This window comes from Protomyctophum parallelum, assembly GCF_964188405.1.
Source record: "Protomyctophum parallelum genome assembly, chromosome: 23".
NCBI classification, from domain to species: Eukaryota; Metazoa; Chordata; class Actinopteri; order Myctophiformes; family Myctophidae; genus Protomyctophum; species Protomyctophum parallelum.
This window is the reverse complement of record NC_139715.1, coordinates 17,985,947-18,000,946: the sequence shown is the minus strand read 5'-3', so window position 1 is coordinate 18,000,946 and position 15,000 is coordinate 17,985,947. Positions and strand designations below refer to the sequence as shown.

The 15,000-nt window shown below is 44.5% G+C and overlaps 1 protein-coding gene across 1 annotated transcript in view; it reads left to right on the top strand.

The window, feature by feature from the left end:
- The window catches only part of LOC310853930 (partitioning defective 3 homolog B-like), a gene marked incomplete at both ends in the record, with an annotated part of 195,089 nt that overhangs the window by 121,752 nt on the left and 58,337 nt on the right, over positions 1 to 15,000 (top strand). The window contains 2 exons of the mRNA XM_083758404.1: positions 6,167 to 6,277; positions 8,288 to 8,590. Coding sequence (XP_083614530.1) covers positions 6,167 to 6,277; positions 8,288 to 8,590 — 414 coding nt within the window. The remainder of the gene's footprint in view (positions 1 to 6,166; positions 6,278 to 8,287; positions 8,591 to 15,000) is intronic.

Below are 15,000 nucleotides of genomic sequence, written 5' to 3'. Positions count from 1 at the left end.
TTATTGGGTCCTTGCCCCCCTCCTCCCCCCACATTTGAGAACCACTGTCATTGACTGTAAATGGGCTAATGTGCGTTCGCCTGTTGTCGGCCAATGTTTTTCTATTTAGACTGTTATGACATGATCATAATAGAAAGACTATAATAGTTAGTTTGGCCAAATCTTTCCTTTTTGCCAGTCAGTAAATAAGTACTTATTTGGTCTATACTGACAGTGGGGCATATCTTCGCCAGGCAGGATGGCCTACTCGGGCATTACTGTTTCCCCAGTCTGGCTCGGCGTGTAATAACTCATTTGCTGTCGAAGATGTCTTTGACAACTTTTTTATATATCCTTTTAATTTAAAAAAAATCCCGGGGGCTGCGCTCACCAAACTGAGCATCCTTGAAATAAACAAAGACTGTGGACCACTAGTTTAGGCAGATGCTACGTCTGGTAATCTTATACTGTAGTTCCAGAGGATCCTAGTATCACTAAATTGTCTCCCTTGCATGCACTCTTATTTAGGTGGCCATTTACCCTGCCGTTTGGCCACCAGAGTTCATGTAATTTCCTCGTGCACTTTCTAACCCTAACCCTATAACCCCAAAAAATCTAATTGTAAACTGAAAGAGAAAGTGTACCCGGAAAGAAACAAAGGTGGTTTGGAAGAAAAGAAGAAAAAGGCAAAAAGCATGAAAAAAACCCCCAGTGTTGGTGTGTGTGGGGGGAGGGAGGGAGGGAGGGAGGGAGAGAGGGAGAGGGAGAGAGGGAGAGAGGGAGAGAGAGGGAGAGAGGGAGAGAGGAGAGAGAGAGAGAGAGAGAGAGAGAGAGAGAGAGAGAGAGAGAGAGAGAGAGAGAGAGCGAGAGAGCGAGAGAGCGAGAGAGCGAGAGAGAGAGAGAGAGAGAGAGAGAGGGAGAGAGAGGAGGTGACATCATTAGCAAAGCAGTGTGCTCGCCACGGCAGGAGAAAGAAAGGACGTTTTAGAAAATAAAAGAAAGAAGAACATAAGATAATGGGAAGGAATAGGAGGAAGGGGGTGGGGGGGATCTCTATCCTTCTGGCAGGTACATGTCTCTAATTGGGAGCCCCCCCCACCTCCCTCCCACTCCCACATGGCAATGAGAGAAAGGGAAAAAGGGTTTTTTTTCTTTTCCCTTTTTCCTACCTTTCTAATTGATGCAGACATAATGATGGGTCCAACTGTGGACCTCTGCCCTCCCAATGGATGCTTAATTAAGGCACTGGTGTGTGTGTGTGTGTGTGTGTGTGTGTGTGTGTGTGTGTGTGTGTGTGTGTGTGTGTGTGTGTGTGTGTGAAAAAGAGAAACAAAAGAGAAACTCAGACAAATAATGAAACAGGAATGTCGTCTGATATTTTCAATAATCGCATTATTTGGATAGACAGACAGACAGATAGATCTGCTCATTGCTCTTCTCAGCAGCAACCTATTTTAACTCACACAAGACACACTTTCCTGGGTTTTTTAATGTGTGTAATATGTTTTTTTTCTTGAAATTTTATTCATGACACCTGCACCATGTTCATGAACAAAAAACCTGTCTTGAAAATGTGGTCTCACTTCCTTCCTGGACTACAAAGTCACAACTCCATGCAGCCTCCTCCCCTGTCCACAAGGAGGGGAAGTGCACTGAAGCATTATGGGCATTGTAGGAATTCAGCAATCTGGCCATATAGGGTGCACATTTCAAATTTTGCCATCTACTATACTATTAACATTGAGTGACTGCAGTTTCTGCCAGCGGTGAAATGTCCCTTGGTTAAATCAACACTAAGAATGTTAAAAAAGCTAAATTAACAGAAAGTTACAACATGGATACATTTTTACGTTTTCAGTATTTATTATATTTATTTATTATTACTTTTGTGGGTCATATCACCCTATAATGAATAATGTAATATATTTTAAACAAAATTCCACTATTCAAGCTGTCCTATTTTATCTGCCATTCTGCAAAACATTCTCTCCACCCAGCCACACAGCAGTGACCATTAAAAGTAGGGTCCTGGGACCCTCAGGGGTCCCTGGGGGGGGCTTTGGTTCCCCAGCCAAGTGAGGAGTTTTAACGTCACTCTAATTCAACCCACTCGGAAATTAATTCAGAACTAAACAATGAGTGACTATACTCTACTAATAATGTGCAACTAGAAAAGAATGCCTGCAGCTCACTGTCCCTCTGGAGGCTTTTCCCAAAATTCTTATTAAAGAAAATAGATTAAACTAGTTGTGTTCTGTGAATTAATTTGCGTGGAACAGGTTGACACAGTGTGTGAATCAAGAGAGACAAATTAGTTTAAATAATAGGTTGAAATAGGTTGTTGATAGAGTGCCCGAAGGTGGTCGGAAATGGTTGCTAGGCACAAATGCTGTGTTTGCTATGGTAAAGAGGTGGTTGCTATGGTAACGAGGTGGTTACTGCAGCCATTTTTAAACCCGGTGGTCACAAACCAAATTAGATTAGTTGGTTGTTTTTAAGTTTGACAAACAGATCAATTCTGTTCAGCTTTTATCAGCTGAGGCTGTTAGCGAAAGTCAAGTCTTATACGTGCTTTTATTTCAACCCGACTCGACTGCTGTAATGCAATTTATACTTTGGCGTTACCCAAGCCTGACTCGGTCGATCACCTCCCTACACTGGCTCCAAGTGCACTGCACTGCAAGGTTTTAGTGTTTGTTTTTAAGTTTGTAAATGGGTTGGCACCTTTCTACATATAGGAACTTGTAGCTCCCAAAGAATCGAAAAGGGTCCTGAGGTCGACTGACCAGTCACTTCTTATGATCCCTAAATCAAAGCTAAAATCCCGGGGGATAGGTCATTTTACGCTGCAGCGCCCACACTGTAGAAATGAACTTCCACCTCACCTGGTAGATCTTTTTAAACCTTGCCTGTGTTGAACCCATTCAGGGCGGGAACCCCTTTTGGTGTTTTAAGCATTGTTATGCTTTAGCTATTGAAAAATAGCAGATCTACAAGCTCATAGCGAGCTTGTGAGCTTGTAGATCTGCCATTTTTGAAAAATCGTGAAAATGTGAACATACTGATTAATGTCTTTATGTTGCTCATATGCATTGGTGTTTTCGCCCTTGGTATTTTAGTTTTTCTTTTGTTTACAACACTTTGTAACAACCTTGTTGTTTTAAATGTGCTTTATAAATAAAGTGGATTGGATTGGAAAACAGTGGGTGATAGGATGTAATAGGTGGTCGCTATGGTACAACGGGAGGTTTCTAGCATAAAATGGGGCATCTAATCTAGGGTCAAGGTTCCCCAAAATGCACATTATGACTTCTTGGGCCAAATGTGACCAAATGACAAAGGGGTGAGTGGAAGGGGGGTTATCCTTCCAGTTTCCAGTCAAACGGTCTTATGTCCCAATAGGGACAGAATCGTATCCTCCCTAGTCAACATGTGTCGTCGAGAATACAACTTTAAAGTCACTTTTTTAAAATGTTTGATCGGTTCATCGGTCCCAAAGAGGCAACCGTTTGCCGTCTTGGAAGTGATAATGTGTTGCTATGGTAAAAGAGTCCAGTAGAGGTTCATGGTTGTATTGTTACATCTTGTGTACAGGCCAGGTACATAAGAGTGAAACGTATTACTTGCGCAAGCAGAGCGTGCAAGTATGTGGCTGGCTATGTAGGCCATTTATGGCACAAGTTGGCAGCTCGATAGAGTGCATTTGTAGTTTTCGTTTGGCTTCCTTCAGACAATGCAGCAGCATAGATAACATAACATTCAAAACAACGGAAACACAGTCAAGAACAGCAAACAAAGGGATAGAATAGACAGTGCAAGAAAGGGCAATCATAGAGTCAAAAATAATAACACATGTACATGTGTATGTTTTCCCTGTAGAAGCATACAGTAGTTAGGTAAACTTTTAGGTAACACAATGTGTTTGGTCCGACGTACTGCACTTACAGTCATGAGTTCGACACCCTACCCACAACCCAAACCTAACCTCACAGGAAGGCACGGGTTAGTTGTAACCTGCCACTGGTTAGTTTTAACCTGCCACACATGCCGGGAGCCACGGGTTAGTTGTAACCTGCCACGCATGTCGGGGTCACGGGTTAGTGTTAACCCGCCACAGGCAGGTTTTTTGTCGGGAGCCACGGGTGAATTTTAACCCGCAGCATGGGTTGGTTGTAAGGGAGCAACGGTGTTGTGGGACTAATGCCTGTCGGACTGTTAGTATGTCTAACCAACGTACTGTATGCACCCCACCATTCAGACCGCCATCCGTCCGGCTAGCATGCCCCCAAACCCAGCCGCCAGGTGAAACGCCTGGCTGTTAATGGGATAAACTCATGCATTTAGATTAGCCCAGCGGGGCGCTCCGGGGACGAGGGACAGAGGGAGAGCGAGATCTGAGGAAGAGGAGGCTAAGGCCTAATTTATGCTCTGCGTCGCATGCCGAAAATAGCATCCGCAAAGCGCCGTGTATCAATAATGCAATATAGAAATACTCCGGAATTTGAAATGTAAAAGTATTGCCATCAAAATGTACTTTAAGTACTAAAAGTAAACATACTCATTATGCAGAATTTCAAGTTCATAATCTTTTGAAAATAGCCGATCTACAAGCTCACGATGCGTCGCATCGCGAGCTTGTAGATCGGCTATTTTCAAATGGCCGAAATGTATATAGGGCCGAAGTGGTTACTGTATGTTTTGTCATAATAATCAACATCTACAAAGTAACTGGTAACTAAAGTTTTCAAATACATGTAGTGGTGTAAAAGTACAATGTTTGTATACCCGAGATGTAGTGGAGTAGAAGTAAAAGTGTTGGAATTTGGAAATACTCAAGTAAAGTACACATACCTCAAAATTGTACATAAGTACAGTACTTAACCCATTTTGGGTGGGAACTCAAGCTCATAGCGCGCCACCGAGTGGCACGCTACGAGCTTGTAGGTCTGCTATTTTCGAACATTTGTGAAAATATTTATTTAGAGGATTTAGAAGATTGTTTTTTAAATTTGGAGGTCAGGCCTAAATGGGTTAAGTAAATGTACTTAGTTACTTTCCACGACGTAAGTACAAGCCGGGCTTGAAGAGGCAGGAGGGAGATGGTTGTCGAAGGAGAAGCGACAACGAGAGGGGTTTCATCACAGCGACGGATCGATCGCGGCTAATGTGGAGCAACGTCCACGTTCCACATGTTTGAACATCAAGGGCTGCAGGAGAGACGGCGCAACGCTGTTCGGGATGATGGAAATGATGAAGACATGTCGGAACATGTCGGTGACGATAACGGCTAGATATTAGAGGGGCTGCCTCAGGAATATTGTCATCTGATTTTGGGATAACACGCACGCGCGCACACAATGAGATTACACCCACAAGAATATATTTTTGAGGTTGGGCAACGCACCACACTGCACGGCTGCAACACATCGCAGCACGACACGTTGTGTGCCTGTAGATCTGCTATTGTTCAGCTTCAGGCTTACAGTGAAATATGGGAATTTAAATGGGAATGGCATTCATAGAATCGCCGTCTTAAAATGACCGATGTCCTCGCAAGTATAATTGTGTGTGTGTGTGTGTGTGTGTGTGTGTGTGTGTGTGTGTGTGTGTGTGTGTGTGTGTGTGTGTGTGTGTGTGTGTGTGTGTGTGTGTGTGTGTGTGTGTGTGTGTGTGTGTGTGTGTGTGTGTGTGTGTGTGTGTGTGTGTGTGTGTGTGTGTGTGTGTGTGTGTGTGTGTGTGTGTGTGTGTGTGTGTGTGTGTGTGTGTGTGTGTGTGCGTGCGCGCGCGCGTGCACACAAAGCTTTCATGCACCCAGGCAGCTGTCATTACCGCCCGCACACTGTTGTTTCATCATAGATGTGGAACCTCTCTCTTCCAACCCGACCCACTTCATGTGTCTCTCAGAAAGAACTGTGCCGAAAACCATTACGTTCACTATTAGCTGTCTCTTCTTCGGGAAAGGAAGAGCGACACACATTCCTTTTCTGCTCTGATATGTTTTCCCCACGGCAGCAGTAATAATTTATTAAGATGCTTGTGATGCTCATCATTAACTTACAGTATGTACAGTACCACAATTATTCAACTGAATATCAAAAAAAAATTGGTCTATCTCTCTACGCTGTGTGTGTGTGTGTGTGTGTGTGTGTGTGCGTGTGCGCGCGCGTGTGTGTGTGTGCGTGCACAGGTTTGGTAAGAAGAAGGAGGACAAAGGCAAGGAGGCGACCAAAACGCCCCAAAACAAACTGGAGGCTCTGAATGAAGAGGAGCTGGACAGGAACACTGAAGATGCAGTCAGGTATGATAACATTAGAATAGATAGGATAATAACAGGAACACTGAAGATGCAGTCAGGTATGATAACATTAGATTAGATAGGATAATAACAGGAACACTGAAGATGCAGTCAGGTATGATAACATTAGATTAGATAGGATAATAACAGGAACACTGAAGATGCAGTCAGGTATGATAACATTAGAATAGATAGGATAATAACAGGAACACTGAAGATGCAGTCAGGTATGATAACATTAGAATAGATAGGATAATAACAGGAACACTGAAGATGCAGTCAGGTATGATAACATTAGAATAGATAGGATAATAACAGGAACACTGAAGATGCAGTCAGGTATGATAACATTAGATTAGATAGGATAATAACAGGAACACTGAAGATGCAGTCAGGTATGATAACATTAGATTAGATAGGATAAGATGCAGTCAGGTATGATAACATTAGATTAGATAGGATAAGATGCAGTCAGGTATGATAACATTAGATTAGATAGGATAAGATGCAGTCAGGTATGATAACATTAGATTAGATAGGATAAGATGCAGCTTGCTAAGCTTGCTTGCTGCAGGTGCAACTAATTGTCCATCATCACAGTCTAGTAGTGGTAGGTTGAATCCCCCCCGCTTGCCTCCAGTTTTGGCTGACCATACATGTCAAGGACCCTCGTGAGTCACGAGGGTCCATTTGGTTCCATTTGTACACTCTGAGTTACTGACCTGTAAGGGTCCATTTGGTTCCATGTGTACACTCTCAGAGTTACAGACCTGTAAGGGTCCATGTGGTTCCATTTGTACACTCTCAGAATTAAAGACCTGTAAGGGTCCATGTGGTTCCATTTCGTACGCTCTCAGAGTTACAGATACTATGGGCTCCATTTTCGTCACCGCTAAACCCATTATCCCTAAACATCTTTGCCTTTTTTACTATTTTGAAAAACATAAGGGGTTTAGCGGTGACGAAAATGGAGTCCCTAAACTGAAAACTAAAGTAAAAATTAAAAACAAAATGACAATTCCCTAACTACATTATAGCGTCCTCGCCGACAGACAAACCAAAACAACTATAGGCATGGTCATCTCAAGCAATACAGGAGGAAACAACACTCGGCTCCACTGGTTTATTATTCATTCGACGGTTGGATCACTATAAGGGTCTTCTTCAGGAATATATGAATACTATCATAGTATATTCCATCCTAGTGACGGAAACGTTTTCCTCCTGTGTTGCTGTTTGTCCTGCGCCACCTGGGCTGGAGTGGATGTGCATGCACTATCATGAATAGAGAGGGCACCCGAGTTCTCCTTCCATCCACTTGCATTAAGTTGCTCAAAAGCGCATGAGGCGATTTCACTCCTCCTTCCGGGTAGGTACAGAGAGCATTCTGGGATGGATTGGCCCCAAACACATGAACGAGCTGCCGTTGAACGTGCACGAACGCGAATGAGCGTGCTGCCGTCGTGAACGTGCACAATTATAGTCAACGGACCAGCGCATTCATGTGTTTGGGTCCAGGCTGCAATACCTTCATTCGGCCACTATGTCCATTTCGCCTCAGGGTTTCCTCTGGGTGCCTTCTCTATTCATATATACTCTATGGTTTAGACTAGTCGTTGGTTAGACATGGGTTAGGTTTAGGTGTGCTGCCGCGTGGGAGGTTAGGTTTAGTCATTGGTTAGACCAGTCATTAGTCCTATACAACTACAATATACACTACAGTATCTCAAACACTAACCCTAACCTCCCACAGGGCGGCACACCTAAACCTAACCTTAACCCATGTCTAACCAATGACTAGTCCAAACTAAGTATGCACCCCGGTTAGGTTTAGGGTGAGGGTTTGAGATAGGTTGTAGTTGTAGGACTATAAGGACTAGTCTAACCAATGACTAGTCTAAACCAAAAACTGTCTAAACTAAGTACTGCACCCAACATTTTTAAAATGTCGATGTCAGGCCTAACCGTGTTAAAGTACAGCGTTTGAATCCTTTCCCCACCCCTGCGGGGCAGGTCGGAGCCGCGCTACGCCGACGTCCGCCGCCCGTCCGCCGCCTCGCTGCCCGACATGGACGACGACGACATGGACCCCAACTACGCGCGCATCGAGGCCTTCCGCCGGCCCCCCTCGGCCTCCCGCTCGCCCCACGCCCAGCTGAGCCGGACCCCCTCCCCGCGGACCCCCGGAGGAGGCGGCTCCCACAGCCGGCAGCCCTCCCAGGAGGACCTGGAGGGGCTCTACGCCAAGGTGAACAAGCCCAGACCCCCGCCCGCTGCTGCTGCCGCCCCGAGCCACAACCCTGCACCCTCTGACAGGTATGGACACCTCTCTGTGTGTGTGTGTGTGTGTGTGTGTGTGTGTGTGTGTGTGTGTGTGTGTGTGTGTGTGTGTGTGTGTGTGTGTGTGTGTGTGTGTGTGTGTGTGTGTGTGTGTGTGTGTGTGTGTGTGTGTGTGTGTGTGTGTGTGTGTGTGTGTGTGTGTGTGTGTGCGTGCGTGCGTGCGTGCGTGCGTGCGCGCGCGCTATACGTGCGAGGGCCAATTGTCTCCTCCAAAAGCCTCCTCCCCACCTCTGTTTAGTTTGAGTATATTTATATTTTCGCAAAAATATTTGTTAATCACACTTAACTTCTAACACAATAATCGTGACGTGAATTTTCATTATGACCCCATGCCTAACCTCAAACCATTTTCAGCTCTAGCAGATCAGCTTTTCTTTGTTTAGGGTTAGCGTTAGGTTAGGTACTGGGTTGAAAATACATGAATACAAATGGCATTCATAAGATTTGCACCCTGAGATGCATATATGCAAAAGAGTGTGCAAGAGTGTGCATGCAATCAGACATGTCAGTATGTCTTGTGTCTGACTCCTCATCTGTGCCAACTGTGCGGGTGCGCGTGTGTGTGTGTGTGTGTGTGTGTGTGTGTGCGCCTGCATGTGCGTGGGAGAGGGCCATTGCATCCTGTGTGTGTGTACAGTATGTGTGTATTTTGTGCTTGTTTGTCTGCATTTGTGTGGGCGGTAGAGAGGGTCGGTGTGTCATGCGTGTGGGCGAATGCACCGAGCTGCTCGCATCTGTGCACCTGTGAGTGAGCGTGCGTGCGCGTGTGTGTGTGTGTGTGTGTGTGTGTGTGTGTGTGTGTGTGTGTGTGATAGAGCTCCATTACTATTAGCACACATTAACATGCACGCCTACCCGCCCAAAACTCTAAACTCATGCATTAAGCATGGCCACATGCTACAGTACACACGCATGCACGCACGGATAGGCACAGAGGCAAACGCAGAACAATACCCTGTCTTTTTTTGTCTTATGGCTCAATGGATGTTTAATGTTTGGAAATAATAGTTTAGAGACGTTTCACAAACTTAAATGTCACATGATGTTTCACAGACGCATATAGTATAATCATAAAAAATAGATAATTCATGCATGATAGTTCATGCTAATTAGAGCTGTGAATCTTTGGGTGTCCCACGGTTCGATTCAATTCTGATTCTTGGGGTGACGATTCGATTCAAAATTGATTCTCAATCCGGATTGAAAACGATTGTCTATTCAAAATGATTCTCGATTCAATACTACAATACAATACAGCTGTGCTGATCTGAAGTGACTACTGACTACAGTAACTCGAAAATGACTATGATGTTTACTATCATTGTATTGTTGTTTTGTACTGTGATATGGATTCCCCTGAGTCTGCAATAAAGATTGAATTGACTTGAATTTACTGTGATTAGAGTAAGCTTACATTTCATATCACAAACACCATGTAGTGAAAACTGTAACTAAGCAGAAAAAAAAATCAAATTTTTCTTTTTTGGAAATTATGAATCCATTTTGAATCGTTCATAACGATTGCTAAACCCCTTATCCCTAAATTATGTTGCCTTTTTTTTACTATTAAATATTTTTGAAAAGTTAAAATAGATAATCTACAAGCTCACAACGTGTCGATGTAGATCGCCTAGTTTAACTATTCAAAACCGTTTTTCTAAATAGTAAAAAAAGAAAGAAAAAAAAGGCAAATAAGTTTAGGGTTAAGGGCTTTAGCATGGACGAAGATAGAGGCCAATGTGTTGGTCTTTGCCATTAGTGAGAGCGTGGGGTTCTAAATTTGACAATGTAACTCAACGCACGCCACTTTGTTCCGGTTGTGTGTAGCCAGCCGGTGGGGATTTTCGACTCTTCGACTTGTTTGTGAATTGAAAACCACATCCAACTGCTTGTCTTCTCTCATCCGCACGGAGAGAGGGAGCGGGGAGGAGGAGGAGGATTGGACTTGGGAGATAAGACAGATTGGAACCGAAAAGTCATGACAGATGGGGAAAGAGAGAGGGAGGGAGAGAGAGGAGTGGACAGTGGAGGTCAAAGCAACATTTTATGAAATGTTTGTCATAGCCAAAGACTGTGTGTGTGTGAGAGAGAGCGAGAGAGAGAAATAATTAGCCACAGTCTAGTGGGCTGACAGATCTCTTATACCACTTTAACTCTCACCCACTCATATATGAGGACACTTCATTACTGAACTCTCTCTCTCTCTCTCTCTCTCTCTCTCTCTAAAAGAACATATCTACAAGCTAGCAACGAGTGTAGCTTATAGATCTGCATGCACGTGTGCACGCACACACAAACACACACACGCGTGCGCGCGCACAGACATGCCACTAAAACTCGCAACAACCCACATGAAATTTGTTTTTGTATTTATTATTTATTTTCCCGGCGTATCCTAGCAACAATACTGTAGGAGGAGTAGCGACACTTCATTCCAGACGGGAGCGCACACACATGATCGTGTTACGTTGACACACACTGTGTGTCTGTGTGTGCGCGAGCATGTGCATGGATATGCATAAAACAGTTTTTGCATGTGTGAGCGTACGCGTGCATCTGTGGATGAGTGTGTGTGTGTGTGCATATGTATTTTGAGTCAAATTTATTCATGAAGTCCATTTAAAAACGACGCACTCGACAGCAGGTAGCTGAAATCACCAACTCAACTAACACCAACATAAACAACACACTCCGCACTAACACGCCACACTGTTGCTGTGTGCACACTAACCGTTCCTTCATCTCACAAGAAATGCACACAACTCCGTCCGTTCGTCCGTAGTTCACATATCCCAATAACCGTCCGTCTGTCCACTTTAAAACTCGGCGCGTCGCCGACACAATGCAGTTGATAGTCCGGCGCAGAGTCGGTCGGATAGCCGGTTGACCGAAACTGCCGGTCCAACTGATGTGCGCTCATATTGGACCCGGACAACTTCAAACTGGGCCGAGCGTCCGGCCGATATGCCTTGAGCCCACTTCTGTCTTAACTCTTTCCTGCCAAAGACACCTGAAGTATTCATTTTAATTATTGATTCAGAATAGCCTAGGCAACGCTAGGCAACACTCTCTTCCGCTGTGGTCTGTCAATGGAATTTTTCCTCGCCTCACCGTCCACTTCCATTATATGCGTGATCTTTGGTCGCAAAGGTTGACCGTTGACGTAAATGACTTAACGTTTTATTCCTGATTATCGGGGGCTTAATGTAGCAAAATGTAGCCACCTTTAGCTTGTTTGGCAAACGGCCGATGTAATCTACCCAAAACCGTCCGAAATCCTTGCGCGCACGCTCTCGCACGCACGTGCGCATTCTTTATGTGCATCTCTGCGTAATATGCGATATTTGGGGCTTGATTAGAGCTTAATTTGACGTAGTTAATAAAATAAACGATGATAGCTTAGCATCCCGGACATAGCGGATGTTGTGATCACGTGGACAGGAAATGACATCGCCAGATTCGCTCTATTTGGTCAAAATCGGCATAATGGTGAAGTTACCGCCACCATCAGGACTGGGTATAATACTATAGGATTACCGTGTTAGAATAGATTTTTCTATTGCCATTAAAATGAGGAATTAAACATATGAATAGTGCAGGTAGAAGGCACAATCCACTGTTAATTAGGGTGGCCATAAGAGGGTTAAAACCTAACACCTGTCCATTGAACTCCATCGACAGTTTTCTATCAAAGTGCTAAAGGATCAGCAAAAAAACTGCAATGTCATTCAAACGAGTAGTTAAAAAGTGAGGTTCTTTGAGGTAGGGAGGAGCATTTCTGTGACTTGTGGATGCACTGACGTGTCAGAAATAAGGGACATTTTGTATTCAGTCCCGAAGGAGATGCATGGGGAGATCAGGAGATGCATGGGGAGATCAGGAGATGCATGGGGAGATCAGGAGATGCATGGGGAGATCAGGAGATGCATGAAGTGAACGGAGGACGGGGTGTGACGTGGACGCATTTTTCGCACTCTCTCGCAATTAAATGTTTCTCCGCCGTCCACTTCCACTATATAAGCACAATCTTTGGCCGCGTTTTTCTCTGAATTGAGGCTCAGATTGAGGCCATTGAACAGAAGGTCGATGTTAGGGGCTCATCCTCATCAGGATCCGAGCAGCGCTGTCGCCGCACTGGCCTTGTTTTCAAGTGACTTTACACGCTGTCGGAATCCAAATGTTATCATACACCATTCTGCAAACACAGGCGTATATATATGCCTGGTACTTGTTTGTCTCTCCCAATATGAATGTACATGAAGCTTTGCCCCCTTGGAGCATAATATGGTTATTTATCTGCAATTATTTACCATCACTTTGGTAAGATATTCTAAATGCTGCATGAGGATATGTTGAATAAACGATGCCTGGCCAAAGGCACAACAAACAAATCTGTCACCGGGAAAGCATTTGTGTCATTTTAGATTTTAGCGCTGGCTATTCGGGAAAAAAACAAGAGCAGATGTACAAGCTCACAGCCTGTTACCTCTTGTCCTGCTACGAGCTTGTACATCTGCTATTTTCTAATGTGTCTTGGAAAGTCTGTGTGTGAGTGCGTGCGTGCGTGCGTGCGTGCGTATTAGGGATGTCAGGGGTTAACCGGTTAACCGGTTAGCCGACCGTTAAGAAACATCCGGACATTTTTATCAGCTTTAACGGTTAATTTGCATAATAATAAATGCGTGTTCTGATCTTAAATCCCTTTATTTTAGATCGTTTTTAGTAATAGTACAACATAAACATTACAGAGACTGTAGTTGTCACTGTACAATACTTTAAAACAGTTGTCATGTTGCACACATGCCTAAAATTGCTATTTGCGCCGCCCAGCTTGTCGCACTCCAGGCTGCATGAACAGCGCTCGGGCTCTGTTTTCTGCCCCCTCCATGTCCCCGTTCTCTGTTGTACTTCAATGGCTAGTTGGCTACAAGTTACAACGGTAGCTTTGCGGTAGTCAAAATGTAAGCGAGTGACAGCGAGACGAGATGAACACATGTCGACCGTATCAATGCAGAGACCTACATTATTAAATCCATTATTGGCCATTTGGCCTGGAGGGAGAACGTTTACAGCCGCCGCTGCCGCTTCCTCCTCCTTCTCCCCCTATCCGTCTCCACACTGGCACGGCTTACGGCTATCAAAAGTTAGCCATGTGCTATCGATGTTTGAGGGTTTTCTCGTCAGCGAAAAGTCAACAAACGGAACACGGTGACATGCATGCTGATCTTCCTTAATAATAAAAAAAGGCTTAGCCCATGCGTCCAGTGTCTTTATAGGTATAGGTTGCTCGGATCTGGACTGGATTTATTTATGTTTTGTTGGACTAGAACCGGCGGACCTCTGTACTGTAGACGCGCAGATGCATGCATCATGCAGATGCGATGCGTTGTTTATTGATGATTAAGCCAGAAGCCTACAACAATTTATTTATATTGTTAAATGTTGCTTTTTTGTTTGTCTTTTATAAAAGGAGCATAAATAAATGTATGCCATTCGTCTACCAACTTTAATTATGTAGCCTGCTATACATGCATATTACATTTGGGGTAGCCTATTAAAAAAAGAAAAAAATCAACCACTATCCGGTAATGAACCGGTTAATCCTAACGGGTAACCGGTTGGGAAACTATCCGTTACTGACATCCCTAGTGCGTATGGGTGTGTGTGTGTGTGTGTGATATCCCATCACTTAAATGCCACCTTAGAAACACACAGGAGAATGCATTTACAGTATGAATGAGTTTTGTCGGTGTTGTGTGTGTGTGTGTGTGTGTGTGTGTGTGTGTGTGTGTGTGTGTATGTGTGTGTGTGTGTGTGTGTGTGCACGCGCTCTATATACATGTCAAATGGGGTATGGCAGTGCCCCCCGCCTTCTCCGCTCCCTCCAAGTCCTGTCAAACGCTGCTCTTCTCCGGGCGCCCGTCCCCGCTAATTTAAGGCGGGACATTTTCATTAGGCCAGCGATGGCAGGTGTGTGCACAGTGACGGCCGTCACATTTGATTACAGACGCGCCGGCGCCTGACCTGTGGGAGGAGAGGGAAAAAAGGTTAGCTTTGCTTGTCAAATTTTATTAGCCAGCAGGCACTTCCCCTGGAAGGCTGTGAACGTGATGAGATGAAAGGAGAGAGAGAGAGAGAGAGAGAATGTTGAGTCCTGAGAGGTTTTACTAAACTTTAATTTCTGCTCCATTGTATGACCGTTTTCAAGAGATTCGACTTGGACTCAAGTCACAAATGTCATGACTTGACAACGATTCGTTACTTTGACTCGACCGGAGCCCCGACGATTTATGACTTGAGTCGAGTTCAAGCCCCAGTTACTTGACCTGATATGAAAAAGAAATTGCGTTTCCCGCCTCTGCAAAATGCCAGTTGTGTTCGCCAAC